We start from the raw sequence: 26488 nt of genomic DNA on the forward strand, positions 1-26488 counted from the left end.
TATACAATTTTAAACGATAGAGAATTAATTTAGGAAAAGCTGAATGATTGTGTGTGAATGATAGACGTTTGCTCAAAGTTAAACATGGTTTAATGCAAAATTAGATGTATAGTTTGTTCAGATTTTGTTAGTACTTTATTTGGAAATTACAGGTAATTACTATTCAACGAAATAAATGTAATTTCGAGTTAAGTAACAGCTCTCGCGTTTGTCGGTTGTATAATTTTATTGTTAAAAGTGATCAATTTTATACTAAAAATACAATTAATTAAAATTATTTGTATATTAAAAGCAGAGCTAAATAAGTTAATGTTTTGTAACTAAATTTAGTTACATAATTTAAAAGGTAAATGTGATAAAAAAAACTAACTTAGTTTAATTTATGTTAAGATTAAATTAACTTAAGTCAAATAAAAAGTTAATTTTGAAAAACATTATTGTTATTAAATTAGAATGTCCGAATTTTCTTAAAATCAGATTACTTTAAATACATTTTAAATAATAGAAGTTACAATAAATAAATCAGATAAATTTAATATTTTATTTTTAAATTATATAAAATAACAAATATACTTCTTGATCAATAAAAAACTAATTTTTAGTATTTTTATATGTGGATCTCTCTTTTCATATTTATATATTATATAATAAAAGAAAAGTAAAATGTTATTTTTAAAGTATAAGTGATCTTGTATTTCTCATTTTGTGCTGATCATGCTTGTATGTTCTTTAAAAATTATATATATGGTAGATAAATAGAAAGTTTTTATTCTTTTCTTTATCGTTTATTGTTTAATAATAACATAATAAGGTATAGTATCAAATGTATCTCGCGTTTAACTTTGGTCTCTCATACAATCATTTAGTTTTTTCTAAACTATTTCTCTACTGTTTGATTTTATAGAAAACAGTATTCGGCATTTAGAGAGATAAAAAACTTTATAACTTAAAAGAAAGGTTAATAAATTAAAGTCTAAAAGTAACTAAATTAAGTTGAAAACAAATTTATTTAAAATTAATCAAATTAAATCAAAAGTTATTAACTTTTTAACATTTTATTTACTTTATTAACTACATAGTTATTATTCAATTCAGATCAAAAGTAGAACAAATCTGAATTACCTATAATTGTAGATCGATGACCAGATGTGTATCTATGTACATACATTGAAAGTTTTGTTATTAACAAAATAACGAGTTGGAAAATAATCTGTTGTCACAAGAATTTTTTTCTTTTCATATTATTATATATATACTTTGATAAATAATACATATAAAACTGTTATTGAGGTTACACGTAACCGCAGAGTACATATTGCACTTTTTATTTTAACTTAATATAATTGCACCATGTTGCGATATTTTTATTAAGAAAAATCTATCGCGCGTTTATATCTAAATAGATTTATTGGCAAAAGCTTTACATTTTAATTATAAATACAAATAGCTTTTATAAAGAGTTAACTACATAATTAAATATAATTATATAATTACATAAAATGGTCTACCACAAAGAAAACAGAATGACTGAACAGCTATAGTGGATTTGAAAAAAAAATTATGAATATTATTTTTATATTATTTCAAGTGTGAAAAATAGAAAAAGTAATATATTAATTATAATATTAAAAGTTTCATTTAAAAACTTTTTTTTAAATGACTTTTTGACAATATATATATATTTCGTTAAAGATATCAAAAATAACAATCTATAAAGATAACAGTAAAGAAAAGATAATTTATATGGTATACATATTTTTTTAAATTGCATAATTAATATTCTCGTATTAATTTTTTCAAATCTACGAAAGTTATTCAGACATTTTATTGTATATATTATATATATATTATAGAATACATTCGTGATATTTACACATGAGCAAATGTAGAAAACTCTTTTAACTTCGTACACACGTCCATCGAACCTTTCAAGTAAAACACATTTTCCGTTTCTACCTTTTAAAATATACATTTCGTGAAGTCGCTACACGACCAAATATTTAAACATCGCAATCGAAGATAAATCCACCGGACTGAATGTGTAATTTTAAAATATACTAAACTGTGTAATAGTTACTTTTGGAACGATCTTATTTTTCCAACGTAAATAACATTAGAATAAATTTTTTTTCGAATGGATGAGAAACTTATTAAGACAGAGTTAAAGGTAATCACGAATTTATTTAGCGGGGCGATAAAAATTACTGGCTGTTTTAATAACTACTTCCTTGAATCGATGCCAGGACCTGACATAATAAACGCGATACAAAAATGGGTGGGAAACAAAAGTGAGAATTTATGATTGATTATTGATACCGCTCGGGACGAGTACATGAAAAAATAACATCATTCACACGCAAAAAGTATTGCGAAACCGAGAAAGAAATGTGATGCTTTAGGCCACGTGGGATGACACGTCAACGTAAATGACACCGGCGGCAAACATGCGTGTACCATTATATTCTGCATTCCATTGTCTTCGTATGCTACATATTGCATCGACTCAGGGAGTCTCACGATATATTATTACATTTCACGATCTTTCGATCCGTTTACGCGACATGGATGGCATTATCGACAGAAGATCCTCGGCTTGACAGACATATCGTAAACGCTTAGAGGACACGATGTCGTAATCGCAGGAATCAGAGCGTTCTGCACGGAATGAATCGATAGCGGAGCGGTCCACGTCCCTTCCGAGGCTGTTACGCCAGATTCCACGTCGACCCTGCAAATAATTGAGCACTGTTCATAGCAATTAAATCCACCGTTAAACCACGATACATATGAGGGAATATATTATGTATAGTAGATACAGATGAATTTTAAAGACTTTAAAATATTAAATTGATTATATGTGCCTCCGCGATTGTAAGTACATTCCAATTGTTTGCGAATTATATTTTATCACATCTTATAAATATATTTTTTACAAACTAATAACCGTTAAGGCTCATACAGACAATTTATTTATATTTAATTTATTTCTTGGAGCTGTAAAACTATTTTCAATCTTAAATTAATGCTTCTCCCCTCCTCCTCTCTTTCTCTTTATCGTTTTCTAATGCAATGACCTAATTATTTAAGTAATTTAATTTCATAAATGAGATTACGAGAAATTTTTTATCATTTATCAAAGCTAGATTAGTAGCAGAAAATGTGTGTGTGTGATATCCTTTTTTATTTTCCCTTAATATATATAATTACACTTATCATAGTAAATGACTAGTGTAATGGTTCTGAATACGGTATAATGATCCAATTTCTAAGATTGGAATATCGTTAACGGCAGAATTATATGAGAAAGAGTGGGAGAAAGAGAGAAGGGGGTAAACGTGCTCAAAAGAGAACGAAACTGTGAAGCAGCTCGCAGAAGTTTTGGATGCTGTGCCTGAAGCCGACTTAACATCTTTGTTAGCTCGTGGAAACAAGCCATCGTAAACTGATAGTCGTCTTACGTCTTGAGAACGGGCGATGTATAAAGAACGAGGGGATTTACTGGCGGCGGTTTGAGAAGCACAACGTCGACACCCGATGAATGTAATTCATTTTTTAATGCCTCCGCGGCACCTTCCACAGCTCTTCGGGACGCGCTGAAAGCTACTAGCCCAGAGCCCGTCTTGCCTCCGTAGCTCGTTTCGGAGTCGCCCAAAAGAACGATGCGTCCTTCGGAACAGAACATTTTCGATAAGCTGCTTAAAGAATGAATATGGTTTTGCTATCAGTGAATAGTCTTGCCGCTGCACCGAGAGCTCTATTCGGTGCTATTGTGCACCGCAGCTTTCAAAGGAGCAATTCACTTCCTCGAAAAGCGAGCAAATTTCTCATTAACTTAAGCTGACGGATAAATTTCGACTCGACCATTTTTGCAGTAAAAGATTTTTGTTTAAAGTATTTTTAATAACAAATTATTTACAGCTTTTTATTTTTATTAAAATATTTTAATATTAACATGAATATTATTAAATTGTCACTTTAGTTTATAATATATATTGCGTTTCAAGACTAAAGATGATTTACTCTTTTTAAATCTTAAAGAACTCTGCTATATAATTACAAAAAATACACGTATTTACAAACCATATATTTAGTTTAATGAGTACTCACAAGAAATTAATTTTGGAAAAGAAGAAAGAATTAGAGATAAAATTATAGATTCTCTTCACAGAGTTAAAAGTCTCGATTCTAATTTGGTCTCCTTCCCCCTAAAATAATCCTAGGTACACCCATGGATATATATATATAAATTTACAAAATATTTAAAATCTAGCTTAGACCAATCAATTTTTTCATTACTCAAAAGATTTTTAATTTTTATATAAATTAGGAAATATCTCAGTATTTAAATTTTATTGTTATTTATGACAACTTTTTCTCGTTGTTCAAAAAAGCAATTTTCTTTGAAGCGAAATAGAAAGAAATGTTATAATCTTTTACGTAGTGGCAGACGATTCCTTAATCTAAAGATTTTGACGAATATATTCGACGAACCTCTCTTGATGCGCAATAGAGGGATGAATACTCTGGCTGTTCTTAGCGGAGCAACCAAGTTGTGACGTAACATGGACTCCCACATTGAACTGGTTTGTTTCTCTATGACACCTGGCAAGACCAAGCCGCCTGTGTGCACGACTGCCCAGAGACCTGTAATTAAATAAGTTCAGCACTTTAGAGTACTTAAAGTGATCGTCTTCCCTGGGTGGCGCGGAACCGAGGCAGATGGAAGTTTATTCCGACGAACTTGGTTGGAGATACGTTATATACAACGAGCGGAAGGCTATCGCGAGTAAATACTGCTGCAATTTATGGTCCCTGGTGATATCGAGCATTTGAAATTGCATCTCCAATCGGAAGTATGACTTATAAAACGAAAGTGCACTCCTCCATTCCCTGGTCGCGCTAACTAAACAAATACATTCGGCACTTCCATCTCATTTTTCGCAACGAAAAACATTCGCCTGACAGTTCGTGGGTGTAACGAATAGCGAAAATCTGCGAATATGACGTTTGCGTTTATTTATTCTGCGCGATGAAGGTACGTTATTTCCTCGTGTTTTCCCATTACGCAAACTTCCATTATGCACGCAAGATATATTGCACGACAAATCTATGCAAAAGCAAATATTCGTCTCGTAAAAATCTTGTTGGAATCATCGTGAAAGAAAGTTGAAAGTGTATTAAAGTTTCAAATGATTTATTCGAGTATTTTATTTTTCTGTCTTTTAATCCTCTGGCTGACGTCTATTCTAGACTCGTTCAGTTATAAATCTCTTTTTCAAGAATGACAAACAATTCAATTTTCTTTATGTTATATCCTATTCCAAAGACTCCATATTAATTATATGGAAAATTAGGTTCCAATCAAAGGGGTTAGTTTTCATAGATAATGTAGTAAACAAAAAATGTCCATAGATACAAGTCGTCATCAGAAAACATTCAATAATAGATAATTTTTGAACTGTGTATCAAAAGTGTGAAACTTATGCTCACAGAGCAATTTTGATACACCCTAGTTTATAAATTATTCATTATTGAGTTTTGTATCTATATGACATCTCTTGTTTATATTATAAATTATTACATATTATATGTGAAAACTAATTCATTTTATTAGGACCTAATTTTCCTTATGAACAGTGCGGATTCTTTTGTAGATATACTTAATAATCATTCTTTTTTTTATACTTGTCATAGTGAATTATTTCTTGAAATTAATTAATTTTCTTTCTAATTAACATAAGTTAAACGAGTCTTACAAACCCAACATGATTAACCGTGATATAAAATTTAATATGAACTCCAAAGGGTTAAACATATTCCGCAAAAATCGTGGTACTTAACTTGTGTATTTTCCCCGATCTTGAACGCGTGATAACTTTACCCATATGTGCATCCGATGCAGTCGATAAAATCCGCGTCACTTTATCGAAACATTACATAATAAGCTAGCGGAGTTATTTTGGAAACGGAGAATGATTTTATATCTAGTATACACACATTATTCGTTTAACATCAAATTTCATCGAATTACTGTTATATTATTTAGGTTCATCGGTATAGAAGTTCATCAGCATATCTCGCGGCGTTATAACTAATAACAGGATTAACATAATCGCGTATAAAGTAAAATTGAATACACAAAAGATTTCAATTTATCTGTAATTGAATAAATATGAGCGTTATTTGAGAACACAATTACTGACGCTTGTTGCAACCTGTATGACAAATTATTTCATTTGTTATATACTCTCACTTATTATAATTAGTGTAATTCATTAAATGACACAATTAAATATGCATTATATGACACCGAAGTATTCATGAAATAATAATTATAAAAAATTTTAAATGTTATAATTTAAAGGTCAGTTCTAATGTTTTTTGCGTAATTATGTGATTAATAAAATAAAAATTTAATTTGTATGTAGGAATAATATTGAATTTCCATTTTTCGCTTTGTAACTCATAAACTCATTGTGTAACTTATAAAGCTAAAAGAATTTTAACAATTCATTAAAAATGGATACATAATTTAAAATACTGATAAAATAATGTAGATCCTAATAATATATACGTTATTAAATCAACGTAATTCCCTGCATTAAGTGTGAAACACGTACTTCTTTTTTCATCCAACCTATATAAATTACGAAGAGAAAGAGTCATATAAAAAAAGATTATAAACATGTTATTTCTTGCTACAATATCGCATTGTTCATATGTAAGCGAAACTCTATATATATTAAATCTCGTAACTAAGTTTTAGATGAAAGCTCAGAAATTAATATTCGACAACGACTTTAATACTGAAGATAGAATGGCTTTAACAGGTCGTACAGTGCCATAACATCTCGAGGAAGTAATTATAGTAAATTAAATCAAAATACAAAGAAGCAGAGAAAGCAAACCTGTTAAAAGCATTATTTGCATACACGACGCACTTTCTACACAGATTACACATATGAAGACATCATTTACATAATTTAAACGTGATATGATATTGATCTAATATCTTTTTGATATAAAGATCTGATTAAAGCTTTTTTTTAATAGATTATATTGAAAAGACATTCGAACTTTCGCCCATTTGGAAACTCTCTTTCCAATCTAATACGTTTGTTAATACAAAATATAATGCTCAGTTTCTTCGGTATCGATAATGATTCATTGAAAAATGAAGCATAAATAAAAATTCGCGTACCGGTCTTGGAAGACTCGAGTATCACACGACGGTTTCACCTTTCTCTAATCACAATCGTTATAATGCTATTAAAATGAAAGTATGAAATTCATGTAAAAGATCGTTTGTGTTTCTCTTTCTCTCTCTCTCTATCTTTCTATTTTCGTCTTTCTCTTTCACTTTCTATATATTAAATTATATATTTAAAATACATAATTACTGATTTGAGAAAGCTAATTACATTCATTAATAACTTAAATCTTATATACTGGCGTCTATATATTTTAATTCTTCCTTCGGATTAATTATTTCTGACTTTCTATTTACTTTATAGTCAGTATTGCGGTCATTTCTCAGTTGGCTCGATTCAACGATTAACCAAAGAAACCAAGCGAAATGAATAAAACATCTTACCATCCTCACCGGCCGGAAGTTTTGCTCTGACAGCGTCCAAACAAGCGTGCAAACTGTCCTCCCTTGTCGGGTCCAGCTCCAATGGCACGATTTGACCACGGGCACGTGCGGCTTCCGGTTGCTGCGGATCACCATCGCTCGTACCGTCAGGTTCATCCTGTTTCTGCCGCTCCGACTCGACCGCCTTCAAGATTTTGACCGACGGTGAGCCACCCGTTGGATCTAGCAGACCTGCGAACACCTGTCACCGGGAGAACATGACATGTTATACATTATGTTTTGAAAGACCACCGTGCGTCGCCGCAACCCCACATTCCACGTGCCACTCTGTTACACACCATATTGGCACCGCTCGATACCGCGCGATATGCTTTGACGTTGATAGGTCATGTTAAATGACACATAGGCTCGACTGTGATTAATAAACTGAATTTTCAGTAAGGAACGACAAACTCGAAATTCTTATTTCAGTACTAATTTCAGAAAATATTCTAGAAAGATCAATTGAAAGAGATATATATATATATATATATCGCTTTCTTACTTAAAAATAACATACATAATTCAAAAAATTAATCAATGAAGAAGATGTTTGTACAAGCCTCTAGTCAAATAGGCAAATGCCTATTATTTGAGCATATGGAAGTAAATTTAATTAAACTTCTCAAATGTGATCCATAAATTACATTGACCAAAAAATTAAGTTTCCCAGATAAGGAAAAAACTTTTTTTAAATGAAATTACCAATTAATCAAATAATATCGACAAAATGAATGTATTCTTAACGTGATTAAATTTTTACTTTTATTATTTTTATTTCACTATCCTTAAAATTGCTTTTTATTTTCAAATTGTTTTTGATTTTTTAAGAAGTTTATTCTTTATGATTAATAGGATAATGTTTATTTAATTCATAATTGAATATAATGTAAAGTAACTTTTAGATCTCAAATTTTTATTTAATAATATATCGACAACAATTTTCAAATAATTTTGCGCGTTTCAGGTCTTACACTTGAAAGCACCTCTTTATATAGCTATTTAATTTTACTTTGAATTATTTATTGATTGTTAAAATGAATTAAATCGTTTAACGCGGTATTCACATAAATCAGAAGTGGTTCTTTGACGCATGCTCTTGGTAGCACGAAAGGTAATAAGTAGCTCAAATGTCAGAATACGTAGAACAACCGCGATTAACCATACTTAAATTAATTTTGCCTTTGTACTACATGAAAATTCCGCAGTTTAGTTCAATCAAAGTGCTTAGAGAGTATGCAATTGGTATAATCTGATTGACTGCGATCATTAATTATAGCAAACCGAACGAGATTTCAACATTGAAGATCAATCTAAATGTTGAAGGTCGCGGCTCAACTATTAAACGATAAAACTAACTTTATTGCTGAATTTTAGATAATTACGTTAAGTTATTACATAACTTTTTTAAGTATATTACCCGAGAGGGATGAAATTATTACTGTTGGTTTGAAGGATCTTCTGAAGAAGTAATAAATGTAATATTGCTACTCGATTCGGACCTTTCGCGTAGAAGCCCTCGCAAGATCGGCGTGGAGAACGCCTTCCGCAAGTTATTACCGGAGTAAAATCTGAGTTGGCCGAGTATCTATCTTTCAGTGGCAATCTTTGGAAGGATGACTCTTGAGTGGTGACACGATATACTCAGCGAGACTAGCGGATACGTGAATACCTGTCGAGAAACTGTCGGCAGGACTGATTTAAGGGCTCACCGATGTTCCGCTCCCTTGACATGAGGAAACTAATTTGGAGCGCGGACTCCGACAATCTGAAATATGTTGCACGCTCGAAGGGATAATGGGGATTCTGATGTAAGGCCGCGGGATATTGCGTTTCAGCGGTTGTCGTCGCGTTGCACGGTACCGCTGAACTTTAGCCGTTTAGATTTCGCGAAACCGCGGAAAGAGTGGACGTGCGAGGGATCCGACGTCTATCCGTTTTAAGCTAGCGTGCCCAAAACTCCAGCTGACAGCCGCTCGCAAAGTTACTCCACCTCGAGTAATAAGAGAAAAAAAATAAAGATGACAAGTATGAATGTTCTCTTCTCGGAGTACACATGGTTTCCCGCGATAAATTCGAGATTTATGCAGAGAGTCATGAAGCTGACTAAGAGACTATCCAAATAATAGCTTTGACCCAATTCTAGTGATAATTATGAGTCGCAAGAAACGGAGAAACGAGTTATAGTCGACGCCACGCGATAACGTAAGACTCGCCGGCATTCGCTAATGCGTGTTTCCGATAATTGTCGACGTAGAAAAACTTTAGAGCAGTTCCCACGCAATAAAGCGGTCAGCCGTTACTTCGCGTTGCCTTCGGCATTTACAACGGTGGCTCTCTCGCGGTTCTGAATTTTGAATATTCACCGAGCCGCAGAGAGAATATCGGCGGCTGGCAGCATAACACGGAGGCGAACGTACGGTGAAGTTATGCCGCCGTTAATTTATGACGGTTACACGCATACCCCTTGTTGCCGTTATTACCTTGTAGCCGGCTTCGTAGAGTGCAAGGGCAATCTGCAAGCCTACGCATGTATCACAGCTGGTAACAAGTACGTGACGTTTGTTACGCGATTCGTATTCGTCGGCGGCATTCCTGGACTGTCTCATCAGGTAAGCCAGCAGGGCTGCGACTATCGAGCACAGAGCCAATATCTGCAGGGCCAAAATGGCCCCGGTTTCGACATCCATTGTGACCGACTGGCGTGAGGAAACTCTGCGAGAATAAAAGAGACAGTCGTTAATATTTTAGAGAAATGAATCCATTTTTTTTTTATCGAACCTCGATATATTAACAGGACACAGAAATGTTTAGTGAATAGAACAGCTTCGCTGCTGCAACTTAGATTTTTCGTATATATTAATAAATATGTTATTCGTGAAAATAACACTAGAATAAATGTCAAGTAATTTTTAGTTCAAGAAAAGGAAGCAATTTGTTTAAATGTATTTTGGCGAGTTGAGTTCGAATCTGTCGCAAGAAAAATTCCATCACGTTAAATACTTAAGATATAATACGTCATTTCTAAATATTTCAATTTTTAAAATATAACATTTTTTTTAATAATTAGGGTACGATAAGTGACTGGCAAGATAAACATTATAAAAGAACGTTTTTTATAAGTTCACAAATTTAAGCATCGCTCAGTTTTAATAATTTAAATTATTAGAATATGGCATTTTATGTCACATTCAATAATTTAAATTACTAGAATGTATTTTAATAATTTGAATTATTACGATTATGATTATTAATAGAAGTAATAAATATTCTCCATTAAATGAACATTTTTCATTTATTATTACAAAATAAGAAATAGGAAAATGTTATACAATTTTATTTATCAAATGAAATAAAAATCAATATAAAAAATCAGTTTTTCTATTATTTTTTGTTAATTAACAATAACAGTTTGAATTTCAAAATTATTTTATTTAAAACCGCAAGAATTTAAATATAGAAACGCTTGAAACAATAAAAAATTGAGTTTTTGTTTTAAGAAGTAAAGGCTCATTCGGTAGATATAGAAGTCAAGGAAAGTCCGAGAAGTACAGCCAGAAGAATTGGTTCCTTCGGTGAAAAGTGAACGGCGAGGCGGGGTTGCTTCTGTGGGGGAGAATCACTTGCCTTTCTAAACCGTATCTAGGCTTGATCACCACGTACTAGGTCGTTTACCGATTTTCCGTGATCGTCGCGGAACCGCATAGAGACTGGGGAACTTCTCCTTCGGAGCCACGATAGACACGCGATGGAATTGCGACGATCGCTGAAATCTCGCGCGTGTTCGCTCTCTTCGCTCGGCTGACTTAATAGCGGCGGAACCGTATACTGCTAATGTGCCGAATCGATTAAACCCGCCGGGCTCGTATTTCACCGGTTGTACAGAGAGACGTTTCTTCGACGGTGCGAAATATTTCTTCACGAGATGTACGTTTTCTCGCCGATGCTATAACGGCAGTACATCAAGCACCGAGAATCAAAGGATTAATAATGCAGGCGAATGATATAACGTTGGTGTATCAAAAAAGCAGAGATAACTTAATCTCTTGAGTTAAATGTACACATACTCGCTCACATGCACATATATGTGTATACGAGGGGCATTCCAAAAGTATAAAGTTTCTTTATTATAGGAAAATAAAATTAAAGATAGAATCATTACACAAAACTCATTAATTTTATTAACTCAATCCTTAAATTACTTCTCAATGTAGTCATTATTGAAATTTAAGCATTTGGTATAACGTGACAACCAGTTTTTCAGTATTAGTGATATAAAAAAAAATGTTCTTGGATCGGAGCCACGATTTCACTTCAGCCTTGATCGTCGCTTTCGAAACTTTTGCCACCCAAATGTTTTTAAGCGTAGGAAATAAGTAAAAATCACTCAGTGCAAGATCTGGAGAGAGAGTATGGTAAACAATAAAAAAATTTCTAACGAAATTATATCAATACATTCTGTGTTCATTTTGCTGAATGAGAACGTGCATTGTCGTGCATTGACTGAAACAAAAAAACTTTTTTTAATTGACGCGATGAATAATTTGTTATACTTTGGCTTTTTGAGGTAAAAAACTAAATTACCGCAATCAGACATAATTTATATTAACGCCTCTATAATTTAAATTTGTTCAGCTATAATTATTATTGCAATAAGAATGATTGTAAGTAAAAAAATGTTGCGCCAACGTACTTCTACGAAACATCTCGACAAGCTACTCGCACAACGTTTCTTTTCTTACAATAACGAAACTTACTTTTGGGATGCCCTTCGTATAATTAAAATAAAATTATGCAATTTTTGTAAAAAGCAACAATATGTTTTTTTTTTTACATCAATGGATTTCATCCTATTATTCTGTGTGTAAAATATTAAAATGTAATGCAAAAAATAAATGATTTATGAGATACTTCTTTTTATGTCTAAATTAGCGAGAATAAAGTATAAAATATCTTGCAAAGTACTGATTTTTCGATATCTCTGTTTTAATGCTCTTATAAACAAAATAATTCGAAGAATCATATTACATAGTATAAAAAAATCATAATTTCATTTAATAAAGAGCATGTGACCTACATATCTTTTTTTGCGCCTTCATCTGGAGAAAGAATAAAGTGACCAAAATACGTTTTTTTCAAAGCCATTCCTTTTTTATCTAAAACATTTTTGTATCATTAATAGTTTTGAAAAAAAAAACTGTTAAAATAAAATAGGAAACCGTCTGTGTATACATATAATATTTTGTTATTTTTGACTTCCATATCCATCAAAATATAATTCAATATATTTCTGTGGTCAGTTTCATAAGGTAAACAACGTACGCATCACACACTTAGTAAATAATATTACATTTGAGACTTTAATATTATTTACTAAGTGCACGTTAATACGGATGTTGTTTACTTCGAACATAATACATTTTTTTTCAGTGAAAAAAATTGTTATTTTATTTAATTTCATTGTTTTACTTAAATTAATGGTATATTGAATAGGAATAATGGTGATGTATAGAAATGGTTAAAAACAATTTAATTTGAGTATAATTTAACATTATGAAGTTAATAGCGCAAGACGAACTTCATCGATTATACAGCTCGAGAGAAAGACGCCTACAGTGCGCAGTTCATATACGGATTTCTCTCGGAAAGCGAGATATTTCCTTTCTCTTTCTCTTCTCCTCCGATTTCTCTCTCTCGGTATGTAAATGTCAGCTCGTACACGCGGAATGGTAGATGAATTCTTCGAAAAGCATTGTCCGATGTATATCAGACATAAAAATATGCATGCGCTAAAAGAGATACGCCAGGACGTGAAACCGATGTTTGCCTCGCATATTGCACGGCGGTATTCTCAAGGAGCTTTCTAGCAAGCGTTTTCCACATTTCTAGTATTGCCGAAGTCCCCTTCGGCAAAATGAAAAGAAACGTTGTTATTTATGTTTCATTTGTTCGTGTTTTAAAATTATTTGACTAAAGGTAACACGAGGTAGAGGTAGAGACATTTTATGATGTTCTTGTATATATATGTATGTGTATGCCCTTTGCCTGCGAGGTAACATTTTCGTTGATAACGAATGCTTTGTATTATACAAACGTATGCGTTGTTCGCAAAGGAACGCCTTTCGTACGATGACTATACCGAGAGAAACTAGTTGCCCATCCAGGGAATAAGAGATTACGTATCTACGTGCAGGTGTCTATATTGTCATTCTCAAATGTCATCAGCACAAACAGGATGACAGAGATTCGCGAGAAACGGATGTGCGCAATAGAAAGCGCCGTAACTTTGCATTACAAGAACGTCAGCTTGGCACTTGGGACGTGCCCGTGCAAAAACCATCTCCAGGCTTCTTGCGATACTTTCTTCCGATCGCGCGAGTCGACCGACGCGCAATTTTCTGTATCCGTCACGCGTCAAGTGCCCCGACGTGATTCGTAACTCTGTGAAAAATAGTCGGAAGTGACAGCACTCGCCGCGCCACGTGAATCAGTGCCGCTATGCTGTCTCTCGATAACGGATCTCGATCGTACGGGGTGAGATTTTCACTCGGTCATAACGAATCACCTGGCGAAGCCACTGCACGGTGATGAATTAGCGCTTGTCACACGGGGACGGCAAACGGAGAGCGGCAGCAACGCTAAAATTAATACGTTTTAGCGCGGACACGCGGAATCTGTGACATTTACGATCGCACGAACATCACGCATGCACCTGTGGCCGCGTTCATGTTTAATGATAGTGTGCGTATATGTATACATAACAGAATCCCTCTTTCTCCTGGGTCTGGGTTATCGTGATTAACTCTTCCTGTATTCAGGCGGCAGATAAGCGCCTATAAAGAATGTCGCACTTGCGCCGATATAAATCGGGTTTACCGTGTTTCGTCGAAAATCTGTGTATGATTAACTGACTCAACCTCGTCGTTTCGTGACATTTATTCTTTAAGATTAACGCGAGAAACGCTTTATTGACTGATCAATTGTAACAATCAAGAATTTATACTACGTCATGTAATCAGGAGCTGTACATCTTTCACTGAAAATCTGCAGTGTATGATTAATTGATTTCATATTATCTCTTCATGACACTAATTCTCGTATTTATTTTTTAAGATAAACACAAGAAATATTTTATTTACTGATGGTTTATAAATGTTAAGGATTTAAACTTTGTCATTTAATTACAAGGCTTCGTGTCTCCTTTTTTCTTTATATTAAAAATTTTGGAAGAAATACTCTTTTATGAATATAGATTTGCGGATTAATTGTTTTCAAGGATGAATTAGAAAAAAGTATTGTAAATAAAAGCCTTGTATCCATTCGCGTGAGACATTCTCACGTAATTATTTCGTTAATCATTTCTGGTCTTGGAACTGAATACATGGCATGTCTGAATATAGGTATGACATTTGTCCCTCTATTCCCTAGACGGGAATTACGTTGATTATTCTAATTGCAAACTGCGGGAGTAATTCAATAACGAGCAGTTATGCCATAACGGTCATTAAATTAAACTTTATATGAAGAAGAGCGCATATATTTCTCGGAAATAAGAAAATATGCATGTTACATAAAATTGTTAAAATTGAATAATGACATTTTGCCTTAATTTTTATAATAAATTTGTATAACATATCTATGAAATTATACAAACATTTGTAGCTTTGGATGAATTTAGAAGTATAATAATATGCATATTTCTTCTAGAATAAATTTCAAGAGAATTTCTCATTGTATCAAATGTGAAGGATTCCTTTTTATCATTTTAACTTAATTCAAATATTAAGAAATAACAATTTTTTATCGCATTTTAGTTAGAATACTGCGCTATATAAGTAAAGAATATATCAGAAAAAGAAGAAAAACATACCATTGTTCATTTGAAAGAAAGATAAATAAATGTTTAAGTCGAAAAAGAGAAAATAATATGAGATGACTTTCGAGTTACCTATAACATTTAATTCCAGCATTCGCAAAATTTGCTTGCCTTGCGTTAAATGAAACAATTGTACTTGCGTTTAATTATGCAAAATGATCGATTGGAGAGGGGGTAATTAGAACATAAGGTTTTTATTCACTTACCATTACTATCTCAGATTGTGATGCCAGAATCGAGAAAACACACAATTAAAATTATTGCAAATTATATATATTTGAATAAAAATATTTTTCAATAAAATGCAATGGGGATAGAATAAACTTATAAAATATACACATAACTATCTTCTTATTTCTAAGAGAAATTAAATTACATTTAATTTTCTACACTAGATATATGTTACTTATTTGACAACCGTTATAGCTATAAATATAGCTCATTTCGTTTTTGGTTACATGTATAATTCATTTTCATTGTCAGATATACGTATGATTATTTATCAACGAAGCATAAAAGGAGAGTTTCGGGTATATTCTATAAATCACTGCTTATTGATTATAAATGTTATTCTATTAAAACATTTTTCCAAATGAATTTATTTTGCAAGATTTTTTATTATATACCTTCTCGATTTTGACGTTACACAATCTGATATACAATAATGGTAAATAAACCATATACACATATAATGATGTACTTTTCACGAAATTGATCTCTTTTTTCTTCTCGGCGAAAATACAGATAAGGAAGTAGTTTTGTGAAATGATTATCAGATGATTACCTGATTGTTACCTTATTGCTAGATCCATCTCAAGATTGGATTTGTAACTAGACACGAAAGGAGGATATTGACTTGCGCGGATGGAAGCAATTGCATATTGCAACGCCATGCTAATAAGCGGCTATGTCATCTCAATTAATCGCCTAGTGCCTTACCCGTCGTGGAGACGTGTGCCGGTTGGAATGTTGGAAGTTACAACGAGGTATGCGCAAGATGGAACGGGTTCGGGGACGAGGACAAGGCTTCCCATGGGGACAGTATGCGCAACTACCCGCAGTTGAGAACGATCGAGATCCCTTCGTACATCGCTATACACGCGAACGATGGAATGGCCGAGAAGACACGATACACACGTTTATCGCACAGCTGTTGCGGCACGTTTATTCGATAAAAATTAGCGGCCGCGCGCATTCATCAGGCGGACTCTATTACATGGAGATAATCGCCGCATTCCTTCAACGGTGCCGACTTTCTTCTCGCGTATACAGGCGAATGTATGTACGCGACTCGCAACGGTGCGAACTCAGCGGATTTTATTGGCGTAAATTAAAATCCGTAGAACGCGTGTTTGACGCTTCGCAGCAGCTTCGAACGCGCAATTAACGCACTTAATTACATAATCCTCCAGACGCCGGAATTTCCTCCCGAAGATTCGTTCGAGTTTAATTACGGATCAGAGATCATACTAGAGAGAGCGCGATAAACTGCAAATTGACGAAGTGTCTAAGAACTCACTTTATGATTTATGAGATTTCAGTCTGACTTTAGCATAATACAATATTTAATTTATATATTTTCTATAATTTCATATGCCATCAATTCTGATGTGTTTATATAATATATTTTTAGATATAATTAATGCATTCTTTAAATATGCTTTTGCAAAATTTTAAAGGTAACTTTACCAATTTTTTAAGTTATAAATTTTTACACAAATTTGATCTCTTAAGAATGTATTAAGTGTATAACCTCTACCAAAAAATTACTGAAATTGACAATTTATTGTATATTTTCCATGAAAATAATAGATATACAAATAATATAATAGTATATACATATGAAAAAGTTAATAAAGTCAATATTTATATTGAATGATACAGTTTTTCTCTGTTCAAATAAAAATTTTTTATTTTATCTTATTGTTAATTATATTTTTTTAAAAATATCTACTTTATATTGAAATAATTTTTTATTCGGATTTTAAATTGCCGTCAAAATTCTTGCATTACTTTTAAATACAATACAAAATAATAAGCTACAATTTTTTCATTTTGTTAAAAAATACATATAAAAATATGAATAAAATATTCTTAAGGCTGAAGAATATGATAATTAATTACTCAATAAATGAGTTATAATGAATTTATTTTAAGGCTTAACGAAGTATCAGATGGTATTACATCTGTACTTACATAGATGTTTCAGCTGCGAGCCGAGAAGTCGATATTATTCGTTTAATGTTTTAATTTCTGCAGAAACTTATTATTCCAAGTATATATACGTAATACGTATTGGAAAATCAAAGCAATATTACGTTCGAGTGTGTTCTGTACTGTTGCATCAGTGATTACCGTTCGGTAATTAATGCGACTTGATACCTAATTACTCTTGATCGTATCGTCAATCATCGACTCGCTCGGCTGTGCACCTCTGCGAGATGCAGTTAACGATCGGTAGGAGGAGTTAAATCGCGATTTTGCCTGTGGTTAACGAAGCATTTTAGGAAGCGCGATCTTCAGCTGAGCTCCCTGTGACTAATGTATGCCAAATAATTATCCACGCCGACGTGTTCGTCCCGCCACGAAGTTAACACTTTTTCTTCGGATTCCGCGTATTGAAATAATGACGGGAAAACACCGTCACGAGAAACGCGCTTAGATTACAGATTCCGTTTTGAAAAATCAACAGAACAAAATGAAAAAAGAAATAGTCGAATGTTTCTTTTCATTCGTGACCTTTATTCAAAAAAATTCTTGTATGCAAATATATCCAAGCATATATATATATATATATTATAGTTTTCAAATACGAATAAAATGGAAAATAAGATATTTTAGGATAGAGAAAAAAGATTACCGAAATTAGATTTCTTCAACTAAGTTTAAATAAATTTATAGAATAATTTATAACTCATAATTTAAAACATATGTATGTATATATTTTTATATTAGAAATTTAACAAAGTAAAAATGCCAATTAAGGTAAATGCCCTATCAGTTAGTAGACAACAAAAATTAAAAACAATTATGATTCGAGATTGGATCGGTAAGAATAAATCTATAAATTTCAAATAAAAAAATTTTAACTAAAGAAAGTTTAAAATATTTAATATTAAGCTTTTAATAAAAAGCTTTTAATAAAAACCTTTTAATAAAAAAATATTATAAAATTCTAAATATAAATTCGTTGTTTAATAAGACGAATTTATTTAGAGTAGAGACGAGTACATGTTATTAAAAGCTTGATATTTAAATTTTTTATCATTTTGTCCAATCATAGGATCATGTTCATTAACTGACATTTATCTTAATTATTTTCTTTTTTCCGATATTTTTATCGGAAAGAAAATATTCTATTTAAATTGAAGAAAAGATAGAATTGTAGTTACAAGGATGATTCTATAATTTCCCGATTAATTAAACGTATAACAAAATTTCATACTGTATTGGCATATTAAATTAATTTCTACTTCATAAATAGTTGAAGTAATACATACAGTGAGTTAATTAAATTTAGAACCTGTTATTTAGAGTTTTGTATTATTTGTTAATACACATTCCGTTACTGCACTATTCCGTTAATGTGCACTGATATCAAGTATGCAAAAAACGAGACTAAAGCTTAACGGAACATGAGCGACTGACCGTAATGTTATGAATAAACACTATAATATATCAGATCGGATGTGAATTTATTAGCATTTTTTTTTTTCTTACTCTTCATGGAAAAAATTAGTGATTCAAAGTTCATTCTTGCAATCTTAATTTAAACTATTAGCTCAACTCGTGAGAAACTTATCCGATGTTATTCGCGAAAATTCAGCGAACCATTTGTATACACAAATATCGACGTGGTTTTCGCGATGAGGACGCTTCGGTTAACGGCTTCGGGCACTTGACCGCTCTTCTCCTTTCTCCGTAATCGTCAGAATGATTTCCTCGAGGCTTCTGTTTACAGGTGCGCGGGCGTGCAGCGTGTAACCCGTGGTTTACGTGCCGACTTGTGCGCGTGTGTACGTGTTGTGCACGGCTGTATGCGTATATCATTCCCAGATAACGAAGCAACGGTACTTGCAGTTGACCGCGGGCAGCCAACACGACTGTGTGTAAAAGGCAAATAGTGTTGGCCATGTGTGCGCGGTCCAATATTTGCATGACAATTTGGACGTCACGCGGGGACGCTCATCTTACACACCTACTTCTGATAGAAGGCGAGTCATGGGTGCCACGAATGATATTAATCCGGTCGTGCGTCCTAAATCTCTTCCATCTATCAAAATTAATTCTTGTGGAGAAAGCAAACCGGGATTTTATTTAGGGATTTACGAACTAGTGTCCCCGAACGTGTTTGCAATTGCGATGATATTCCACATTTTGGGCTGTAGCGGTTTGTCTTGCGGCATACTTGCGGCGAGAATTTTATTTCTATGCGGATTTACGTCGACAGTTATATTAATGGATATAGTATAATTCTGGTTTATGGAAAGCGCGCGCGTATCCAATTTTACCGGACTTTTCCGTTTATTATATTCCGCAACTGCTATGTAGCGAGCCTGCAATGCACACGCATAACGATAACATGATAACGCAAAATTGAAATTAAATAATTCTGAAATAAGCAAACGGGGGAGAATGAACCAATATATTCATGATTGTGATAATTAAAAAACTGGTGCTTATCATCGGCGCAAAATGTTAGTTACAGTTTATCGCCAACTCTTTTTAATGTGCACTAAACAATTTCAATTTTTGTATACTGTAAAAAAAAAAGGAATGTAAAGCGTAAATGTTGTTCAAGTTGCTAATTAAGAAATATTTTTAGTTGCAAGTAAAGAAATATATCCACACTAAGAGAAATCCAATGTAAATTTTACGATGTAAATATTTTTGCGATTATTTAATTTTGACAATTCATCGACAATAAAACTTATATGTGTGTAATAATGTTAATAGATAATACCTACATACGGAAGTATTATGATTGTATAAGCTGAGCGGAGCTATCTGAGCTGCGTGAAGCTATCTGAGCTGTGTGAGTTTAAGTTATTTGAGATGCGCGAAGCTACTTGAGCGATTTACTTGTGAAAGTATCGACGCATTCGTTTTGCTACATTCTTATTGCGTTCAGCCACATTCATGATTTCCTGTAGCACAAACGGCAATCCGCATAATAGTACCATCGGTCTCGTATACCGCATTTTACATCCGAAGAAATTATAGCACGCTAGCGATCTAATACGTATAATACGGAACGTACATGATTGACATATCCGATGATGGTCGTCACAATTGTGATGGCGCAAGTAATGAGGTCTGTACTTTCTAAAGTGGATCCATAAATTATATTACATTAAATAATGTTAATAATAAGCAAGATCAATTCAACTTCTAATATTTATGACTTTAAAACCTTAGATTATTTGTATTAACAACAAATTATATTTAAATTTTTGAAACATTTAACAATATGACGTAAAATATTGTCTGTATCTGAAGCTCTTAAAAATAATTTTTTTATTATTTTAATTTTACGCGTAATATTAATTATGCTTATCGAAGCGGAATCGAACACGATGAATCTCAAATAACATTTCGTCTAGGATTTAAAATAAACACACAATAAAAGCTGAGTGAACAGAAAGGGAGACGTATGCAAGTGACTTTGGCTTTTGCCGGTGCAAAAATTTCCACGGGCGTAATTAAGCGACTCGGGTGGGCAGTGAGCGGGCGTGCATGGAGTTCTAATTGCATTCGTTAGCGGCCGGCTGCGATCGCATAAATAAACCTCGGATGAGGTTTTATCGGGATTGCATAATGACGGACTTTACGGTTTTCTACTGATTTTACGGCTTTCCTTACCGGAACCACGTACGTATATCTGTCTTCCTCTTTTTTTGTGCCCCGGCCGAATATGAGCCACGAATGTGGCATGACGTGAAACTTAGAAAGTTTAAGCTAAGCACTTTTCCCGCCGAGCTAAAACGCTGGGAACGTTGCGCTTGTCCAGGAATGCGTATCGACGAGGCCCGCTGCGCGCCGTTGCGGCCGTTGTTCGAGCGGTCGCCGACATTACGACTCATCGGACTCGATATATTCCGTGTACTTACTTTCGCGACTGTTGACGAGGAAGTGCATCCATCCGGATAACATCGACGTGCTTGCACATCACGAGGAAATCAGAGACTTCCTTTTCGATCGGTAGAAGAAATATAGCTTCTTGAAATTAGACGGTATACGGAAAGAATGGTTTTACTAAAGTGTTTAAAGATTTAGCTAGATACAAATCTGAAAATATAATTTTTTGGACCATCTAAATAATTATGTAGAACGCTTGAGTTGGTCCCTAGAATATCAAAATTTTTTGTAATAGGTGTCGTTCATTATACTTGAGTATTCTACACCGTTAAATTCGTAATTTATTGTCAAAAATTATACTAAATTCGAGTTATTTTTAACTATCATAGGTCGTCACTGTTCCTATTCAATATGCCGTTAATTTAACTTAAAATAATCTAGTTAAACAATTTATTATTACTCAAGAAAATGTATTAAGTTTAGCTCAAATTTAGTTTGTTTACTAAGTGCAATATGTAGACTTAATTTATTTTTAAATTAACCCCACAGAAATGGATTTATATATGAACAGTATATGGATAGAAGCTAAAAATAACAAAAATGTTATTTTCAAACAATTAGGTAACCAATATCTAACATCTGTATGGTACATAAATATTTTAATAATTCGACCAAATTATTTTTAAATCTGTATCTAAATGAATTTTTAGATATTTCAGCAAAATCGTTTTTCGTGCACTTACCGAAAAAAAGAAAAATAAGAATTATTGACAATAGATAAAGTTAATCGAGCTTTATGAGAAAAGAAAAAATTTTAAATCTCTTTGTCGATGCTTTTCATCGTTTTCGCTTAGCGAAAATGCTGAAAATTAGAATGAAAAGCGACGCCGTCGGCAAAAATTTGAATGGGAAACGACATTGTCGACGAAAATCCGAATGAAAAGCGGCGTTGTCCTTTCGGAATTAGTTCGTCTACCGCGCAAGGTTTAATTATGGGGATGATGTTGAACGTGGGACGTTATGCAGACTAATGTAGCGCAATAAATCACTTAATTGAAATCACAATACTACCAGTGGTTAATTTATGGCTTGAGAGAACTAAGTGCGCTCTCTCTAATGGCTGACTTTCTTAAGTTACATCGGTTTACTGGCGGGATATTTGGTCGACATAGCAATTATTTCTGTCGACCTGATTTCAAAGTTTGCAGTGGGTGCAAGATGGCTATTTCACCGTAATATGTAATTTCTCTGTAAAACAGAGCTTTACATCAATGTCCTACCGCGGTGTTACAATTTTGTTTTTGTTTTCACTGTTACATGAATATGCTAGTTAATTACACATAATCCTGAAATCTGATCCATGCATCGATGCACAGCACCTGTATTGTTACGATCTGCGTCACGTCATAAATAGGGCATGGCAAATGAATTTGGGTAAAAAGATTTAAAAGGCCGCCTTTTACTTATACAGGAAGAGTAATTTTGTTGAAATATCTAAAAATTTGAGTAAATACAGATCTGAAAATAATTTATTGGATCATCAAAATAATTATATAGGAAACTCAAACATGATGAACAACGTTTCAATTTCAAAAAATGTTTTATATTCTAATAACAAGCTTAAGCGTCCTATATATCATTATTTTAATAATCTAACAAAATTATTTTTCGATCTATATTTAGCTGAATTTTTTAATATTTCAGCAAAACTTTTTTTCCGTGTATATACTTTAACAATATTATCATTACCTCACAAGAATTTCACTGCAAATCAGATTGTGAGGAGTTTCAAACAAAACGATCTGATTCGTCCCAACAAAATAATATTTCTTTGATATTTATACTTATGTAAAAGAACGATTATGCTACATAAAAATTTAGCTAGATACAGATCCGAAAAATTTAATTGGATTATCAAAAGAATTTATTAGGACGTTGAAATTCATTGCTAGAATGTCAAAACTTTTTTTACCATTATCTTTCATCATTTCGAGAATGTCCATTTATCTACTTAAATTTTTAGATACTTTAACAAAATCGTTTTTTTTGTGAATGCGTTCTTCTTTTAGCTTAAATAAAAACTTATTATTCATATTAAGTCAAATGTAAAATAATAAGTCAACTAGTCATAATTAATATTCAATCACAAGTTAAATACATTTATTTTTTGTAGGGAAATAAAAATTTCATTTAACTGTTCTTAAGACGATTAAGATGCCTTCAATGAAAAACGTTATCCAATTCCCGTAAATGCCACTCCCACGATCTTTCAAGACGAGAAGAGAAACCAATGTCATTTCATTTTGCGGCATTTAGAAATCTCGTCGTCATCGACCATTTCAAGCAAGATGAGTGTCCGTGAGATCGCGCGGTAAGATTATAAATAGACCGTCCACAATGACGACGATGGCAATGATGATGGTGCGTCGCATGTTTGTGGACAGTGAAGATGATCAGAGAGAGCAGTTTAATTACTTGGCCGCGGTGCGAGTGAAAATTAAAACGCCAGTTAAGTAGAGCACGGAGTGAATTCGAATGCTCTCAGGAAAACTGCACGGCGCAACCCCGGAATTAGGCGCGGATATAGCGCTGCAAGATCCGCCATTCACCCTACGATCCTTTCGGCTTAATGAAGATTTGATTACAACGCGTGGACGGTCTAAGCGATGATTAGAATTTATTATTCGGTAATTTCAAGCCAGTTCTTTCCGCGAACGCGGCCTTCGTTTCTGCAAACGCGACATGACGTAGAAGCATTATTCACGATGCGGATAATCGATCGAAGATCCCGGAAATGGTTTCGTTCGCGATGACACGGTCCGCTAGTGGCGATAATCGAAAGTTCTAAAGCGGAAATGACGAGCCTCGCCCGGCTTGAGGAATCGAGACAAAGGAATCGTTCATGCAAATAGCTTCAGCCCTGACATTTCATTCATGAAGTTTTCTCTCAGTTTTCCTTGGTTCTCGAGAACCGAGAAAAACTCGCGAGATACCTTTAGCAAATGATACGATACTCTCGGACAATTGCTAAATGTAGCGAGGCTTATCGATTTCAAGTCTGTCAAAAATCAATTTGAAGATAAATTCCAAATTACGGATATCAGTTATCGTGATGGCTCTAAAATAAACTTCCACGTTTTCTATTGGATTTTAATATAGTTTCTTCTTTCTCAAAGCGATTGTTTAAGCTCGATAATTGTAGGAATGTTATATTCGGCAACAATAAAACAGTTCCACTGATTTTAGACCTGTCACATATAATAATTACAGATCTATCAAATAGTTTCAAAACTATACTCCAATTGACACATATCATATTGATGCGATAATATTATTAAAACATGAATCTTTTGCTTCTTACTAAGTTTTAATTTATTTTGAAAATACTGTGAAAATATTTTTTTGTAATTGTAAATAATCACTATTAAACTGTCATTTGTTTAAATTATTTTTGAAATTAATGATTGTTTAAGAAAGATTTCTCTCTGATTGCTTCTTGACACATAAATCGTGAAATTAGAGCGTTCATAATTCGTTTAATGGCTATTTTCTATGATGACGAGGGACTGGCATCATCATGTAGAAACGAATGATCTCGATTCTAAACTTAACATGGACGAAGATAATATGTATGACTGGAGTTTGAATAAATTATGATAATGCACGAACCATTTTTAAACTTATTGATAATTTAATTTTATTACGATATTACCAAATTAACAAGGATGTTGTAATACAATATGAATGTAAAATATATTGGATTATAATATATTTTAAAGTAATATGAATTATTAGGTATTTTTATTGTTATTTGTCATGTTAATATCATAATGAGATTATAAAAATAAAACTCTAGTAATTTTTAATTAAAATCAAATCAATAAAATGATTAAAAATTATTTATTTAAATATAAAATACAAAATAAATATAAAAAAAAGTTATTAAAAATATTATTTATCCAAATATTAGTATGTGTCAGAAAATTTTTATACGTACACATATACATATCACATACAAAGAATTTAATTTGTATTAAATATGTATTAAACAATCTATATTATATGTTATATAAATAATAAAAAAATATTTCTAAAATGTTGTTTAAAATATATTTTCTCAGTATCTGTTAGAAAATATTGTTTACACTATAGTAGCGCTCGTAATAAATGCGAAAAGTTTCGTTATAATCCAATTCCCCATTGACATGTTTACCAATATACAATTTTCAATACATTTTAACGCAACATCGGAACTGAACGCTCTTCCGCAAAAAAAAAAATAACATGTCTAAACCATAAATTTTAGTTAAAGTACCGACGCCTCGACGTTTGAAATATTGAACAGCCGAGCGAGGTCCCATTCAACAGTTAAAGGATGGATCTCCGGCAGAAGTGACCGTCGATTTCGCAGGTAGACGGACAGGTAGAAATGTGTGCATAACTCACCAGAATTTTATGCACGGTTCGCTTCGGTGGGGTTTCCGGGCAGACTGCGATTTCGTTAGTCCACTGTAGGCAAAACGATTGTGTCCGTTTTCGTGGCGAAATTCCGTGTTACTGAAAGCGGCTAGGACGGAGCTGCGAAACGTCGGTCGGCTTTACGATCGGTCGAAAGTACCGGCGAACGGGCAAGCCGCACCACAGTTTCTACAACACAACTGGCTTTCGAGAATTCCCGCTTGGAATGCCTACGAGGAGGAACGGTATATGCGATACTCGGCCGTGCCTACCTCGACGGAATGGAAAAGGCACGGCGAGGAGGCATCTTCGTGCCTCCACCGCCGCGCCTATGGTCACGTGCGCGCCTCTCATGCATCGCACCGTAATAATTGAGATGCATCGATTGTCCTGGGTACATACTCGAAATTGGACGGTTATTATATAGGAATTCCTTAGAACCC

At 33.2% G+C, this 26488-nt stretch overlaps 1 protein-coding gene across 1 annotated transcript; it reads right to left on the reverse strand.

Moving 5' to 3' along the window:
- Positions 1-1868: 1868 nt before the first annotated feature.
- Positions 1869-26266, reverse strand: LOC108774549 (D-beta-hydroxybutyrate dehydrogenase, mitochondrial). The gene is made up of 6 exons (XM_018540689.1): positions 26034-26266; positions 10117-10348; positions 7595-7835; positions 4492-4644; positions 3459-3666; positions 1869-2728 (listed from the first exon to the last, which is right to left on the reverse strand). Exons 2-6 carry the CDS (start codon positions 10321-10323, stop codon positions 2572-2574), a joined length of 966 nt encoding a protein of 321 aa, XP_018396191.1. The 5' UTR covers positions 10324-10348; positions 26034-26266; the 3' UTR covers positions 1869-2571.
- Positions 26267-26488: the final 222 nt, after the last annotated feature.

The sequence above is a fragment of the Cyphomyrmex costatus genome, unplaced genomic scaffold, assembly GCF_001594065.2.
Source record: "Cyphomyrmex costatus isolate MS0001 unplaced genomic scaffold, Ccosl1.0 scaffold26, whole genome shotgun sequence".
Taxonomy (NCBI): domain Eukaryota; kingdom Metazoa; phylum Arthropoda; class Insecta; order Hymenoptera; family Formicidae; genus Cyphomyrmex; species Cyphomyrmex costatus.

Excerpts from the sequence above, each read along its gene's own strand:
- LOC108774549 (XM_018540689.1), bottom strand. The coding sequence starts at position 10,323 with ATGGATGTCGAAACCGGGGCCATTTTGGCCCTGCAGATATTGGCTCTG. Across the intron at positions 4,645-7,594 it reads ACTTCCGGCCGGTGAGGATG|GTCTCTGGGCAGTCGTGCAC; the intron begins GTAAGATGTTTT and ends ATTTAATTACAG. Across the intron at positions 2,729-3,458 it reads ACATCGCCCGTTCTCAAGAC|GGTCGACGTGGAATCTGGCG; the intron begins GTAAGACGACTA and ends AATTATTTGCAG.